We start from the raw sequence: 16918 nt of genomic DNA, 5'->3' as shown, positions 1-16918 counted from the left end.
CAGGTTCCTCAAAAAATTTAAAAATAGAATTACCATATCCAATAATTCTCCTGGGTATTTACTCAAAGAAAATGAAATCCTGAATTTGAAAAGATGTAGGCATCCTTATGTTTATTGCAGTGTTATTTACAATAGCCAAGATATGGAAGCAGACCAGGATATGGAAGCATCGATATGTGAGTTAAGCCCCTGCCTCCGGCTCAGGTCATGATCTCAGGGTCCTGGGATCGAGCCCTGCATCAGGCTCCTTGCTCAGTGGGGAGCCTGCTCACCCTCCACCCCCGCCCTCTGCCTGCCTCTCTGCCTACTTGTGATCTCTCTCCCTGTCAAATAAATAAATAAAATCCTTAAAAATATATGAGTGGATAAAGAAGATGTAGTATGTATGTGTGTGTATACACAAGTGAATATTACTCAGCCATAAAAAAGAATAAGATCTTGCCATTTACAACAACATAGATGAATCTGGAGGGTATAATGTTAAGTGAAATAAGTTAGAGCAAGGCAACTATTCTATGATTTCACTCATATTTAATTTAAGAACCCAAACAAATGAACAAATAAAAAAGATGAAAAGACTCTTAAATACAGAGAGCAAACGGGTGGTTGCCAGAAGGGAGGAGATTGGGGGGATGGGTAAAAGAGACAAAGGGGATCAAGAGTACCCTTGTCATGATGAGCACCAAGTGATGTAGAAAATTGTTGAATCACCATATTGTGCACCTGAAATGAATATAACACTGTATGTTAATTATACATGAATAAATTCTTTAATTAAAAAGTTTTTAAAAATAAAAATTTAACAAAGAGACTAAATTGCCATTTAATAACAAAAACAAAACTACTAGATGTGTCCTACATCTTACTGTTTCATAAAGTGGAAGGACTGAAACAAAGAAATCTGCATTTCATATCGTCAGAACCTGAGGAAGTGGTCCTCATTTTTAAGTCTATGAAATTAAGCATTCTTTTCTGCTGGGGAACAAAACATCTTAATAATTCAGACAAAAAGAGGTATGGTAAAAAACAGAGTATGCTACAAGGACATGATGCCAAGTGCACAGAAATAGAGGGTGGGCCCTAGGGATGGCTTGCATGAAGTTACTCAAATTTCCTGCATCTGCTTGGTCATTGGCTTACCTTCTCCCTTTGCTGTGTCACCCTGAGGATCAGAATTGGAGAGTTCAACCAAGCCCTGTGGATAAAACGCCTAAAACACATCCTCTAGATTCTGACATCTTCATTGTGATGCCTTGAAAACTGGCCAGAAACTGTGGCAGTCAAGCCATATAGTAGCTGAGAGTGGGAAATCAGCAGAGTATGATAATTTTCTGATTGCCCAATGGGAAATAGTAATTCTTTTTCTTTGGCAGTGAGACGGGAGGCAGGCAAAAACATCCTGTGCTCATATGAATCCTGCAAAAACAACCATGGGATTTAACTCAAAGTGGGATTTCCACTTCCAGTGGAACTCTTTGTGGTACTCTTTTCATGTTACTGATTTTCATGTTATTCATGTTATTTTCATGTTATTGATATGGCCCCTCCGTCTATTTCTAAATTCCAGAGCCATACAGTGTAGGGAAGGGAAGATGAGTGTCAAATGAGCTGAGTTACTTGTATCTTCAGGGTAGATAGCTAAGAGGAGAACCCCTTATTTCCATAGAAAACTATTTCTAGAGTAGCAATCTCCATACTATGTGTATGAGTATGGACCCCCAACATATTTGCTCATTTAATGCTATATAACTATACTGGTACATATCATGTAATGTACATGGAGTAATTATAAAAATGTATTAATATTTAAAAAATAAAGGCAGTAAAGATGAAAAGTCAACGTTTTAAAATAACCGCTAACAGTCATATGATTTTTATCATCTGCCAGGCATTGTTCTAAATATTTTTCCCACAGTAACTGGTCTGTCTTACTAAGAGCAAAGACTTCATGTTCTCATTAGCTAATATCTCAAGGCAGAATTCATCATTAACAATAACAAGTATAATTCCGTATTTCAGCGGTCTCTTTGAGCATTTCAGAGACTTTGGATTAGAACGATTATTGTCAGATATGACTAGATTGTCAGTACTTGGAGTAAGATGTGCTAGCTGTGACATGTTCTCATTTGCTCGTGTTTTCTACCAGCGGTTTCTGTGCAGGGATTTAAAAAAACAAAAACAAAAACAAACCTGTTACCCACGTTGGGAGGGACGATTTAGTTAAAAACGTAGTAACAGGTCGCAGGGGCCCGCTCAGCGGGGCTGGGCACACACGGACAGGGCAGCGTGTGCGTCAGGCCCACCGCCGAGCCGGCTGACTTCACACCACGGGAGGGCGCCGGTATCAGTTTCTGTGAGGAAAACAGCAAAGCTTCATTTCTTCTCCGGCTTGAGGAGAAAAAACTGAAAGACTTGATCATGTTGCCGCGAAGCACTGGCGGGTGGCTTGTAAGTCCCCCTCAGCTTTGCGCGCTCTCTGGCGGCGGGTGGGGCGCCGGAGCGGCGCTGGCACCCTGGGAGAGCTCCAGAGCGAGAGAGAACCAGGCGCCCTGGCCTCGTGACCCCAGAAAAAATGTGTCAAGCCTCATTCCTTGGTTTTCTTTGTTTCCTGCCTCACCTCTCAGCACTTCTGTCAGGCTCCACAGGAAATGTCTGAGGTTTTGTCTAGCATCTCCCCTTTTTTCGTCCGCACACCACAGGAGGGGCTTCCTCGCCGCCCCCCCCCAGGGGGCCTCACCAAGGCTCTTGAGCCTGTGGGTTCCCCGGAGTTGAGGTGCACATCCTGTGGCTCCTTTTTTGACAGAACTGCAGTTTAGCTACCGATTTCTGACCCCCTGGATTCGCTGTGCTCTCAGTGCCCTGGAAGCTGAATGGGTGCGAGCCACTTGCGTCCGAAATTTTGTCACTAGCCCGTTCCCTGGGTGCGTTTCTGTTGGGAGCAGGCTTAGTTTGTTGAAAGGCCCAAGGGGCCCTTCCCAGCCCAAACTCATTAATCTAAGTTCTGGCATTATAGATGATTGTGAAAATGGGGAAAAGGGAATAAGCAAATATTTTTAAAAGTCAGTTTCTAGGGCGCCTGGGTGGCTCAGTGGGTTAAGCCGCTGCCTTTGGCTCAGGTCATGATCTCAGGGTCCTGGGATCGAGTCCCGCATCGGGCTCTCTGCTCAGCGGAGAGCCTGCTTCCTCCTCTCTCTCTCTCTGCCTGCCTCTCTGCCTACTTGTGATCTCTCTCTCTCTGTCAAATAAATAAATAAATAATCTTAAAAAAAAAAAAAGTCAGTTTTTACAACTTCTGAAAAAGAGGGATGTAATGTCAGGCCTGCTTCAGAGAAATCCTGAAAGAGAGACGGAGTACTTGTCGCTCCCAGTTTGTCACCTTCTGAAAAGGGGTGGGGGAGTGTGTGTGTGTGTGTGTGTGTGTGTGTGTTCTCAGTTACATACAAGACTTTTTTTTTTGGAGGGGGCAGTAAATCAGAATGCAATAAGCAAACTGCTGCAGAGCTACTTTTTTGTAAGATATTAGTGATGGCTGCCAAATGTGCGTGGTCAGTCAGGAAAAGGTCTGATACTGCTTTTCTTAAAGTGGAGTACCTGTTTAACTCCTGTTCATCGGGAGCAAAAACAAGGTAAACACTTGTTAAAACATAATACTAATTTTGAAATTCATTATGTCGAGAGCATGTTACTCTAAATTTGAGAGGGTTGACTTTTCAGGTGTAGAACTTTGCATCTGGGGCTGGTGCCCCAGCAACGTTTTCTGATACTACCAGAGATGAATGCGGGGCTACTGTCCGAAGTTTTGGTAATCAGCCAATGGCCCAGGATGTGTAAGCAGCAAGGGAAAAATGGTGCTGAAGTACTAAAGGCTACAGAGGGACAGAAGCCAGGGAGATAATGACACAAAGTTGTAGGTACTGGGAAATTGGAAAGATCCCCTCCCTATCTTGGAATCTGAAGGACTGGGTTCAAATCCTGGCATCACCCCATCACGGGAGTCACTTAACGGTGCCCTGGTTAAATCCTTGGTGAAATGAGATAATGATGCCCATTTTATGGTGGTGTGGGGGGGATTAAACATGGTAGGTAATCATCAGTCATCCTTAGAATTCAGACTTCTCAGAGGGGAAGTAATTTAAGAAAAGAAACAACAGTAGCTGTACAGGGGCATCTGGGTGGTTCAGTCATTAAGCGTCCTGCTCAGCAGGAGGCCTGCTTCTCCCTCTCCCACTCCCCCTGCTAGTATTCCCTCTCACTCTGTGTATGTGTGTGTGTGTCAAGTAAATAAATAAAATTCTAAAAAAAAAAAAAAAAAAAAAAAAAGCTATATGGTGGAGGGACATGAGCATCTGGCAGAGTCGAAAGTAAGGAGCTAAAGTGTGGCTTGGTCTCCCTGGTTACGGGAGCTCTTACTGCACCCTGCCTGCTCGTTGTTCCCCAGGCCATTTAATAGTGAGTATAAGTAATTACTGTTGTAAGGTTTTGTTTTTGTTGTTGTTGTTGCTGTTCTTTTAGATGCTGGACACTTCTGCCTTCGGCTGCGGTTGTGGTCCTGGGGTTCTGGGATTGAGCCTCGTGGGCTCTCTGCTCAGCGGGGAGCCTGCTTTCTTTCCTCTCTTTCTCTGCCTGCTTGTGATCTCTGTCTGTCAAATACATTTAAGAAATATTTTTTTTAAAGTATATGTACAATTAACCTTTTGGTGTGCAGTTTTATGTTTTCAACATACATGTAGATTCATATAATCATCATCAATCAGGATACAACATTCCCATCGCTGTAAATCACTTCCTCATGTTCTCTCTTTATGGTCCTACTCTTTCCCCCTCCTGTAACCCACAATTGTCTGAACATTTAATACATATTATCCACTCCTCTGGCACCCCACGCTCCCCCTGTCTAGCACACTTGTAGTTACCTATTCACGTTTTAGACTGTTAGCCTCAGGAGTTTGGGAACATGGATTTTTCTTCCTCTCTCCTACCTCCCCAGTGCCCAGCATAAGCCTGGCACATAAGAGATTCTGAGACACGCATTAAATGAATGAATCCTTACTGTCTGTGTCCTAGTTTCATCTTGTTCTTTAAATAAGGAAACAGGTGAGAGGAGTTAAGAAATGTGCCCAAGATCACAGAGTAGTAAATTCCCAAACCCAGGGTGGTCTTGGTTTAAAGCCTGTGCCCTTTCTGTGCTAAGACGTATCACAACAGATAGGATTTGTATTAACTCATCTGAAAGTGCATTACGTAAATGACCCAACTTTTAAAATCACTGGTGTGTTTGTTGGTATATTGTCACCGGTGATGAAGTTAGCCTTGTACTGTTAGAATATGTAAAACATGAAACCCTGTGTATTTACCATATAAACTCAGAGTGGTGTTCCCTGAGCTAATACCAAACTGAGGAGGTATGCCCTCTAAAATGACTAACGGTGTGACGGGTGGGAGGTGGGTGTGTGTGGTGGGTAGGCAGAGGATGTTGAAAGGAGCCCTAGCCTTCACTTCCCTCTTTGGGGCCTTTGCTTGACCCAAGCAGGTGGTGAACACAGCTCTCCCTCTTCCCACATGCATGCCTAGCCTTTTAGCCAGTGTTTCAAAGGATATAGCAATGCTGGATTGTATGTGCATTCCAGCAGTGTACAGGAGCTGAAGAAAGGGTGTGGTTTTCAGCATATGCTCCAGAGAGATAGATATGGTGCATGTTTTGCTTTTTTTGTAATCTTCCTTGGGGAAAAAAAGGTCTCCTTAGCTTAGAAGGGAATAATGTATGTGTTTTAAACTGGTCTTATAGGCCCATAAGACTCAGTAAAGTCAGGTACAGGAAGAGAAGGCAGCATCTTGTCCCTTTGGTTTCCTTGGAGCACCTGTGAGATTCCCAGGGCCCTACATCTAGGCTGCCTCGATCAGGACCACTGACAAAGAGCAAGAAAGGGCCCTGGGGAAGGAGTAGCAACTAGATCATGTAGGACCCATAAGCCATGTGAGCATGTAGGAGACCCAGGGCAGTAGGGAGTCACTGAAGGTTCTAGTCTATGCAATGATGAAATAGATGCGTGTTTGCAATTAAGTTGAACATTTGAGACACTTGAAAGCATCGTGTTCATACTACTTGTGATCTTTCAGACCTCTCTTGCAGATTCACCCCTGACATTGATCAGGGCCCTTGATGTGGGTGTGACGTTTAGGAATTGTTCTTTCCTCAAGGTTCTCGGATCAGACTTTGTACATCCAACCATACATTCCTACCTGATGACATTTGATGGCATTGTTTTGAATAGAGAAGGGGGTGAGGGAGAAGGGGGTCCTTGTATCTTTTTCAAAATAAATGTATGGCGCGTCCTGTTTGATCATGCCACTTTCAAAAGTAGATTTGAATTCTTTGTTATGATCCTGGTTCCATTTCAAACACCTTGCAGCCCATTCCAGCCTTATACTGCTCTTTGAAGTGTCTTGTGAATCCTTTAGTCTCCTCCTCGGCCCATCGATCCCGACCTAGGCCATCTTTGCCTCAGGACAGTTCTCTGTGAGCCTCCTAAAATCTAGTGCTTCCTTCTTGCAGCACATCGCAGAACGCCATGGGATTGGCACCCCTTAATCCTGCTGCCACCTTGTTCTTCCACATAGAGGCATTTCACATTGAAGCTCCTTGGTCTGCCTTGACCCCAGAATCTCCCTCCAGCCTTAGCCCTCAAGGCTGGTCTTAATGAGGCCACTGTCCACATGGGCCATATAAAGTCCCCTTTACACCTGCACTGCCTGTTAGTTGCTCCCTTTTTCCAGAATAGTCTTTCAGTCGATCATCGCCCAAGCAGGTGACCAGATAGACATGCACAATTTGATGAGTGCTGCTGTAAGGGTGGGCTCAGGATGCAGTGGGAGCTCCCAGAAGGAGGTGAAATTTAAGATGTGTACTAAGAGATAGGTGGGGGCGGTGGGGGGGTACTCGGGGGGGTACTCAGGCAAAGGATGGGGGTGGTTTGCGATGAGCTACAAGTGCTATAGTTTGGTTGGTGAGATTTGGAGGGACAGAATGTGGGGAGACCATCAGAGACTACATCAGAGACTGCAAACTGGCTCAAAGACTGGAGCCAGCCTATGAAGGAGGAGGTTAGGCTGGCCAAAGAAATATGGTCAGATTTGGGGTTTTAGGAAAAAAATCACTCTGGTTATAACTCGGGATACAGAAAGGAGAAGCAGATCCAAGAGGCATGTGTACAGGAGAGCAAGCATTCCCTCCAGGAGCAGGCGGAGTGTGTGTGAGGGTATTCGCGAGGCAAGGGGCTGATGGCTCAGAGCGTGGAGCCTACTCCCAGCTGCATCCCTTACTAGGTGGTGATCTTGAACAGTGAGACTCTCTGTCCCTCCTTTTCCACCTCTATAAATTGGGAATAATTACCACACATCATAGGGTGGCTACTCCCAGGATGGGTTGTGGTAGGATTAGATGTGCTAATATTGATAAAGCATTTAGAATACTACCTGCTGTGTAAGGTTTATTACATGACAGGAAGGGTGCTGTGGCCCCATAACTCGATGTTTCTGTGACCTGATGGTCTCTTAGGCATTAAGAGCTAAGTTGGCATCTAGAGCATGTGGGAGAGGGCTCACCTGGTGGCTCTAGTTTCCCAAATAATTGATCTCTCACTTGAAGTTCTGTGCCACAGAAGGACACTGAAGATTTTGAAGTCTCTTGATGAATTTGGTTTTACCTAGTTCAAAAGCTTTCAAAAATTGTCCTCAGCAGTTGATCCCTTTTGTCCAAAGTCTTCGGCAAACCCCTGATGTTTGTAACCGATGCATCTGTGCTGCTCTGGTTGAAATAACTGTCAGCGGGACTTATCCTTTAAACGCCCACTTCCTCTTTCCTAAGTGGTACAGTTTGGAAACACGAAACACAGTTTGGACCCTGCTGTTCTGGTCAGTTCAGGGCGTTGTGAGTGACTCCTCCAAGGTCACACAGAGAATGGCAGATTTGAGACTAGAATGAGGGTCTCCGGAACTGCTGGGTTCTGGAAATGCTTGAACCCCCTTCTGTTAGTACGGGGGTTCTCAATTTGGGGAGCACTTCAGAATCCCCTGGGGAGCTTAAATAAATGATCAGTGGTAGGGCTCCACCTTCAGAGAAACTGACTGAATTGGGCTGGGAGTGAACCGTGTATCCAGCAGTGCTGGATTTATTCAGTCTCTAGTTAGAAACAAACTTTCTTTGTCGAAAAACTGTGTCTTACAAGTTTTCACTGTGAAAACTACTAATTGCATTTTAAAGGTTAGCTATGCCAGCATTTCTAGCCCTGCTGTGCTAAGGTGTTCTCCGAAGCAGGGTGCTGCCCTTCTCCTCCCTGCTTCAGAAGTCCCCCAGTCGGGTTTTTCTCTTGACTGCTTAAAAATTGCCCAGATAGTTCAACAGCCGGTTGTTGCTGCAGTGCCTTCAGAATGCTTTGCCTTGTTGAAGGAAATGGTTGGATTACTCATCAGAAGAATGTCAGAGTTGCTTTTTAAAAAATATAGTAGCATTGCCTTGTCGTGTGCCTTGTTATTTCATGGGGTTTGATCTTCTTTGAATCAAATCATGATTCTAGAAACGTGATACTTTAGGTGTAACAGAATCTGAGTCATGGACACAGCTGGTCCTATTTCGTCCCTCACTGGCCCTGCCTACAGCTTCCTTAACAGTGTTTGCTGGGTTTTCATTTAAATGGGGTGCAGAAGGACTGTGTGGGCAGTTTTTACTCAGGCAGCCTTGGGACTTTTGGGGAATTAGATGTGATAAGCAAAAAATCCCTTTCTTTTGCCGCTTTTCCCTAGTTGTGAGAGTGTAATATGGCAGGCAATATGTACTTTACTAATGCAGCAAGTAACAAGGGCTCGTGGTGAGTGTAATAACTCCGACCCTTGTGAAGTAATAATGAGCATAAACAATAATTCAGGCTGTGTAGAGTGACAGTCACTGTTTCTCTTGGTGACCAGGTCATAGGAATTGCTAATCCCGTGATGCTTCATTGCCTCGCATTCATTAAAAGAGGAAATGCTAAATTTCAGAGGTTGGTGAAAATATAGATTCACTGAATTCTATCCACAGATGCCCTACAATAAGAACTTTTTCAGTTTTATTCCTGGCTGATCGCCACTTCTAGCTATTTTCATTCTTCTTTTGTGCGCTCTTGCATTCCTTATCTCACACTCCTCCTTCCCGCCCTGCATGCCCCGGGTCCCAGAATACTAGATAAACACGCACCTCCTTTCCTCTCCTTGTCCCCAGCTCTTGTTACAGAAGCTGGCAGCAGCGGCTTATCAAAAGGTCATGAAGCCTGCAGACAGGGAGCCCAGGAGGAAGGCTGTTGAGGGCCCGTGTGGCATCCCAAGCAAGACACCAAGGACCCTGGCTCCTTCAGATCTCCTGTCCCACTACCTCCAACAGCAGGTTTCAGCCGGTTTTGCAAGAGGGTTACTCTACCTCCAGGTGTTGCTTCTGTGACCCAGGCAGGAAGGAAAAGGAGACGGTTAAAGGGCAAAGGCCAGGCCACTTGAGCTTTCCTTTTATCAGGAAAAGAATAGCTTTCCTGGAAGTTCCACCCAAGAGTGGATACTAGATAAGCAAGTACCACAGTCAGCCACACAGCCCAAGCCTCCTGGTATTTTCCTCAACCGGCTGCTCAATCAGCTCTCATTCCCTCCCAGTTCTTCTTGTCCCATTTTCAGGGCCCAGCTTTCTTCCCCCACCTCCCCCCGTGACATGGATCAATACTTCTTGATTATTGAACTTTCGGAGTTCAGCAGAAGCATTGGACTCTTCTACAGTAGCTTCTCATGTTGGTGAAGAACTAAAGCTCAGAAAGTGACTGAGGTGAAGCCATACTGTAATGGCAGTGATAGCCGTCACACACAAGGGAGACTACTTATCTACTCCGCAGGCATAAATCACCATTCACCCTTGCTAAATACCCACTCCCTGTGAGCGAGCTAATGCCTGCTGCTTACGTACTAGGCAGACATGGTCCAGTTGAGCACCAGGGATGTCCGGCTCTGGAGTGACCCAGCCAGGGTCGAACGCCTGTATTGCCTTCCTCACTATGGTCTGCCTCCCATGCCCACTCATTGGTATTGACGATGCCATTAGAACTCCCATCTTCTAATTCTGAAGTCCTTGTTCTTTCTACTGTCCTCTGAGTTCAAGTGCTTTTACTCATTCATAAGTGTTTGTTACTGCCTGAATTTGAATGTCTTTTTAGGGTGTTATTCACCTCCTAGCTGGCATCCTCACTTTCACTCTTTCCTAATCCTCATGGCATAGCCTGAGTGATTGTTTAAAAACATAAATTAAGTTTGTTACCCTCCCACCCACCTCAGCCAATGGGTCTTTGTTACTCTTAGTCTAAAGCCAAGATCCTGCATGTGTCCTGGGAGGACTGAGTGGTCTGGATGCCACGACCCTCTACAGCCTCATTTCTCACCCATGCCTTTCTTGTTTCATTCCTCTATTCAGTCACATGATATGGTTTCATCTCCTCTCACGCATCATGCACCTTCCTACCACAGGGCCTTGGCACCTACTGTTTCTACTGCCTGGTGGTCTCTTGTTCCCCATCATTGTCTTGTGAATTTCTAAACAGCTCTTAGGCTAGCCTGCATGTCCCCGGGAAACCTCCTCCAAGTCCCCCTCTGCAAGCTGGCCTCTTGGAGGCACCAAGAACCTCTCCTTGTAGCCCTCACTAGAATTTTGATCTTATGTTTGTGTGATTATTTTGATCAGTATGTGTTTTTCCCACTGAATTATTAAGATCAGACCATATCTGGTATGGCTTCTAGTAAGTTTTTTGTTTTTTGTTTTTTGTGGTTTTTTTAAGATTTTATTTATTTATTTGACAGAGATCACAAGTAGGCAGAGAGGCAGGCAGAGAGAGAGGAAGGGAAGCAGACTCCCTGCTGAGTAGAGAGCCTGATGCGGGGCTGGATCCCAGGACCCTGAGACCATGACCTGAGCCGAAGGTCATGAAGGCAGAGGCTTAATTCACTGAGCCACCCAGGCGCCCCCTAGCAAGTTTTTTTTTTATCCCCTGTCCACTTTGCACCTGTCACGTAGGGAATGCACAGTATTTGTTGACTAAAAATCAATTTTTTTTTCTCAGCACATGGCACAGAATTAAAAGTGAAATTTAAAAGGCACAAATGGAGCAGTGGCGTATGTCACCATAACTATATGGTATCTTCCAGCATCATTCTAAGATAGACCAAAAGAACTTTATTTAATAGCTTTAGCTAGAAAAGGATTTGATATTTATTGCTGTGGGGATGTATATGCTAGTAGTTAGAAGTAGATGTTATATACACCCTACCTATTTAATTACCAATGCATCTTACTTATTTAGTAAAGTAATTAATGCATTTAAGCCTTTTTTCCCTATAGCTAAGATCTTAGGCATGTGTAATTCAGACATGGTTTTTAAATACATTCATTTGAAATAGTCTAGAAATAACTCCAAGACGAAATCCATGGTAAGTGTGGAACGTGGGAATGTGTAGCTTTAGGATAGGAAGAGGAAGAAACAAAGATGTTGGGTACCAACTGGGAAACTGAGGGAGGCAGGAAATAAGGAGATTAGAATTGGCTGCATCTTAGACTGGGTGTCTAAGGGGAGAGCATGTTCTAAAAATATAGGATGTAAATCAAAGAGGATGGGGCAGGTATCTGAGAGTGAAAAGGCTCTACAGGGGGAAAAATGGGTCTACTGATTTCCTCTTGAAGAATCTGCAGAAAAGAGCTTGACTTCCTCCAAAGACTCCAGGCCAAGCCTGCTCTTGGGTTGCACAGGGCAATGAGGACTTAGGGGTTAAAGCTGGACTCCTAAAGACTTGCCTGCTGGCTTGGAGTTTGACATCAAACATCCGTACATCGGGGCACCTGGGTGGCTCAGTAGGTTAAAGCCTCTGCTTTCAGCTCAGGTCATGATCCCAGGGTCCTGGGATGAGCCCTGCATCAGGCTCTCTGCTCAGCAGGGAGCCTGCTTCCTCCTCTCTCTCTCTCTCTCTCTCTCTCTCTCTCTGCCTGCCTCTCTGCCTACTTGTTATCTCTGTCAAATAAATAAATAAAATCTTAAAAACAAACAAACAAACAAAAACATCAAATCAAGGTGGATCTTGCCACAAAGTAGCTGCTGAGCTTGCTTGGTAATTTGGGCTCCTCCTGCAGGCGGAGAAGCAAGGACCGCTCCATCCTCTGGGTGGTGATCACAGCAGTGACAAATCCCTGAGCCTTTTTGCCGGGTTTTGACCCCCACTGTTTGCCAACCAAAGACAGATCAGAAGTGGATGCGCTGAGTGCCCTGCCTCACTGCATCAGTGTGACCCTGGGGCCCTGACCACCGAGGTTCTCACTCCCTGTCGCATCCCTCCCCCAGGAATCAGAAGGCGTGTCCTGCCACTACTGGTCGCTGTTTGACGGTCACGCAGGGTCCGGGGCAGCGGTGGTGGCCTCCCGCCTGCTGCAGCACCATGTCACGGAGCAGCTGCAGGACATCGTGGAGATTCTCAAGAACTCTGCTGTCCTGCCGCCCACCTGCCTGGGCGAGGAGCCAGAGAACACGCCCGCGCACAGCCGGACTCTGACCCGCGCGGCCTCGCTCCGCGGAGGCGTGGGGGCGCCCGGCTCCCCCAGCACCCCGCCCACGCGTTTCTTCACGGAGAAGAAGATCCCGCACGAGTGCCTGGTCATCGGGGCTCTAGAAAGTGCTTTTAAGGAAATGGTAGGTGTCGCGGAAGGGTCCAGGGGTCTGGGTGGAGGCCCTCGCTTAAGCCAAATCTATGCTTCTTCTAGAAGGTTCCCTGGAAGGGCGTGTCTCTGACCTGTCTTCTAGTTGTGTGGCTCCGCATGGGTCTCCCTTTGATAACAGGCCTCCACTCTTAGGAGAGGGTGGCAGAAAGAGTTCCTGGCATGGCATGCTGGCAAAAATTAAGAAGATGAAAGGGAGGGATAGTGTATGACGGAACAGGCTTTTTAAAGGTAAGCATTATGGCTTCTCTTTCCGCAGACTCATTGATGCCAGCTGGTACAATTCCACTTAACTGAACCGCGAGCGTCCTTGCCATCTGTCTGACACATGTGTATGAATTCCAGGTGTTTGGGGGAAACGGCGCTTTAGTCAAGTGCTCAGAAGTACCTTTCCCATACAGAACTGATCCAAGAAAAGTTATTGTAACCATGATTGGCCATGTGGTTCTCAGTGCTTTAAAAACAAAACAAAACAAAACAACAACAACAAAAACGTACCTGCTGGAGGAGAATCAAGGGGCTAATATCCCAGATCACCGGCTTTACTGGGGAACATGGATTTATTTGTGTGTTTAAATGCGGATGTGTCTTATCAAAGAATTCAGCCTCCTTCCCTCTCAGGCTCAGTCCAGAGAATACACATAGAGAGGGAGTGCAGCTGCTTTCATGGTGTCCCCTGACCCTCCGCCTGGAGAGGGACCACCCACTGGACCACCCCCTTCCCTCTCTGAGCTCACTTTCTACTGTTGCCGTTATTTTGGTTCCAGAGATTTTTCTTTCCTGAGCAACAGCCTGTATGCAGGTAATAGAGAAGAAGTATTTAAAGATGTCATGATATGAGTAAAGTGAGTGTGCTGTATTGTTCTTAAAACCTGGAGACTCAGTACTTGGGGGCTCAGTCATTGAAGTGTCTGCCTTTGCTGGCGTCCTGATCCCAGGGTCGTGGGTTGGAGCCTCATTCCCGCTCCCTGATCAACAGGGAGTCTGCTTCTTTCTCTACCCCTCCCACTGCTGCTCATGATCTTTCTCTCTTTCAAGTAAATAAATAAAATCTTAACAGCCGGAACAACAACAAAACTCTGGGCATTCAGAAGTGATGACAAACTGTTGTTAAATGGAGCACCAACAGCTGGGAGCACCTCCCCAGAATGGAGTGTACACAGAGTGCACATTCCATGATTAGGCTGTGTGCTAAGGAGAAAAAAATGTTGCACAGCGCCTCGCCATCTGATTTGTTTCTAAGGCAAAATAGTTCATATGTTCACACCTGGTATTTGCATCCTATCCTCACTTTTATGCATCCCCTCTTGGGTCACCGTGTTCCCTTGTCATATAAATATTTACCCTTTGATTAGCAGGTGACTTAAAATGCACCTGTCATTCAGGAGTGTCTGGTAGCCTTCAATCCCAAGAAGATCACCAGGAAGCTGGAGAAGATTCTTTAGGAAAAAAGGAATCAAGGTAGTAAAGTTGACTCCTATTCAGGCTTCATATAAAAATCTCATTCCCCAGCTGTCACAGAAGCTCTGATGGGAATAAGTGTTTCTCGACACTGATGTTCAGAATGCTAAATATTTAATTGAGGTAAAAATGTGACAGTAGGCTGTTCTCTTAATGGGAGGAAAAAATCAGCTGACACGATAGAAGTGAAAAACAAAAGAAACTTTGGGTTTCTCACTTCCTTCTGTAATTGCTTATGCCCTTAGACATCTTTTACTTGAATCTGCTGTATTCTCAGATCTATCCACTAGAGGCCAATGTCACCTTGAGCCAGGCCTCTACAGTGGTCTCTGGCTGTTTCTGCCCATTAATGGCTAAGGGTTACTAGCAACCACTATACTTGAAGTGAGAGGCTTATTCAGAAAAATGCTTAGTAAAGGGCCTTATTCTTGTCTTTTTTTAATTTTTCTGGCTTTTAACTAGTTGGTTCATGACCTGGAATTTTTACCTTAGAGACTTAGCCAGCAAAAAGATCATTTCACTTGCCCATGTAATTCATTCAACCAATAAATATTTGATTAGAATTAACTGTGCCAGGCCTAATTGGGAAAAGAGCATTGAACAAACTAGGCAAAAACGAGTATTAACAAGTAAAATATAAGTGGAAGGGACATTGAGTGAAGAAATGCAGGGTGAAGTAGGCGTCCAGTAAAGACAGGAAGGGAAGTGTTCCCTTGGGAAAGTGATGCTGGCTGGAGCGGGGGGGGGGGGGGGGGGGGGTGGGGGGGGGGGGATTATTTAGGAAAAAAAGCACCAGGGTAGTAAAATTGACTACTACTCAGGCTTTGTATAAAATCTCATTCCCCAGATGTCATAGAAGCTCTAATGGGAAAAAGTGTTTCTTGACCCTGATGTGCAGAATGCTAAATATTTAATCCAGATAAAAATGAGGTAATAAAAACAAAAATTGAGTTAAAAATGAAGCAGACGAAACACAGGAGGCCATTTGCATGGACAACTACATCAGAGAACCCAGATGGGCCTAAGGGCACAAGCCGGTGTCAAAGGTAGAAATGATGGATGGAAGGTGAATTGGAGAGGTGGTCTGGAAGGACCTGGTGTGCTGTATGATGAATTTTTGGCTTTAAGCCATATCTCATCTCCAGTTCATTCCAGCCTGCAGCTGCTTCTTCACACTCAAGTTTTTCCCAGATTGTCTCTCTAGCCACCAGCATGCCAGAGGCCTACCTAGGCATTGCTTGGCCTTATTAAGTGACAATATTTGTCATTGGTTTTCATTGTGCTTGCTAGGGTGGCCCTACTGTCTGTCCTCCTAGGGACTGAGCCGGTCAGTGCCTTTTGGCCCAGAGCAATTATTAATATACTGTCCCCTTTTATTCTCAAAAGTGTCCCTGTTTGGATGATGTCTTATTATAGAAAGAGGCTCTTTGCTTTATGGGGGACTTCAGGAAAAATCTACTCAGTGTCACAGAAATGTGCCCAACTTAAACATTAAGTTACTGGCAGTGAGCTTTACAACCCATAACACAGAAATTACACAGCGTACCTTCAACTTAATGGCCCGAAAGGCCATTGCCGGCTCATAGAAGATACTCTTTCTTTACTCCCCTTTGCAGTATGATATTTTTGAGAGTCAGTGTTTGAAGGCAAACTTTGGTTTTTTGAAATGCCTAACTTGCAGTTGATTTCCTTACCTTTTTGGCCTGGTCTTCCTGGTTTCTCCTTGACCCTTTCAGAGTGGGGCACATTTGGAATTTCTTGGACATTTCTAAATTTTTTCCTCACAGGAGCCAGCCACTTTCTAGCTTTCCTCTTTCCAGGTGTTCTTTACATGTTGCAGGTTCTGTGCTGTTCTGATTCTCTGTAGTAGGAGAAACTCAGTATTAAATAAGATGCCGTTATTTTCAGTTTTGTGGCTTTTTAACTTTCTCTCGCACTTTTCATCCCTGAAAATTCCCCAAGCCCAGCTCCTAAGCCTCCAGTTTGCCTCACTGATGACATCTTTGCAGCTACCCTTTCTCAGACTCAGAAGTCACTTACAGCATCTTTAAAGACAAAGCTCGCCCTTCACTTGGGTTTTTGCTTTATGAACAGCAGCTTAGCAATGTAGAGTCAAAGGTCTTTGGTCTGTCCCTCTGCAGTGTCCTCAATCACTAGTATTTATTGAGGCTCTGTTTTATAGCTAGCATTCTCCTACATACCATGGGGTCTGGAAATAAAAGGTTAGATTTTATGTCCAGGGGCATTTGGAGTCACACGTTTTATGCATATAGAGATACGGTATCTCATTTATTTTGATATTCTGACGTGAAGCCAGGTGGTGAAATGCAGATACCTATCTGAAAGGAAGGATTGGTTAAAACGACTTAGAAACACCACGCCAGAATAAGGAACATTGATTTCCAGGAAAAAGTAGGTACTTGTCGCAAAATATAGACTACCAGAAGTGGAGAAAACGCTTTGAACCAGTGGAGATGAGAGAAGTTTCATCAAATACTGTGAGTTGCTTTGAGGTCACTGCTTTTCCTTTCCTCTTTGATTCTCCAGTTGCGTGCCCGCAGCGTGTGGCTTGTGGTGGAGGTGACCTCTGACCCCTGGCCTCTGATCCTTCCTGTGCTTTCCCTCGGAGGCACGTTTGCCCTTGGGCCCCCTTTATTACATCTCATCTTGCATCTTCCTTCATACTGAGAAGGCTGC

At 45.1% G+C, this 16918-nt stretch overlaps 1 protein-coding gene across 2 annotated transcripts in view; it reads left to right on the top strand.

Moving 5' to 3' along the window:
• PPM1H (protein phosphatase, Mg2+/Mn2+ dependent 1H) overlaps positions 1–16918 on the top strand; it is a 252170-nt gene that overhangs the window by 110037 nt on the left and 125215 nt on the right. For both annotated transcript variants that reach the window (XM_032348853.1, XM_032348852.1), the window contains exon 3: positions 12390–12734. In XM_032348853.1, coding sequence (XP_032204744.1) covers positions 12390–12734 — 345 coding nt within the window. The remainder of the gene's footprint in view (positions 1–12389; positions 12735–16918) is intronic.

The sequence above is a fragment of the Mustela erminea genome, chromosome 6, assembly GCF_009829155.1.
Source record: "Mustela erminea isolate mMusErm1 chromosome 6, mMusErm1.Pri, whole genome shotgun sequence".
NCBI lineage: Eukaryota > Metazoa > Chordata > Mammalia > Carnivora > Mustelidae > Mustela > Mustela erminea.
Note: the sequence above shows the minus strand (reverse complement) of the source record. Positions and strands in the feature narration are given on the sequence as shown.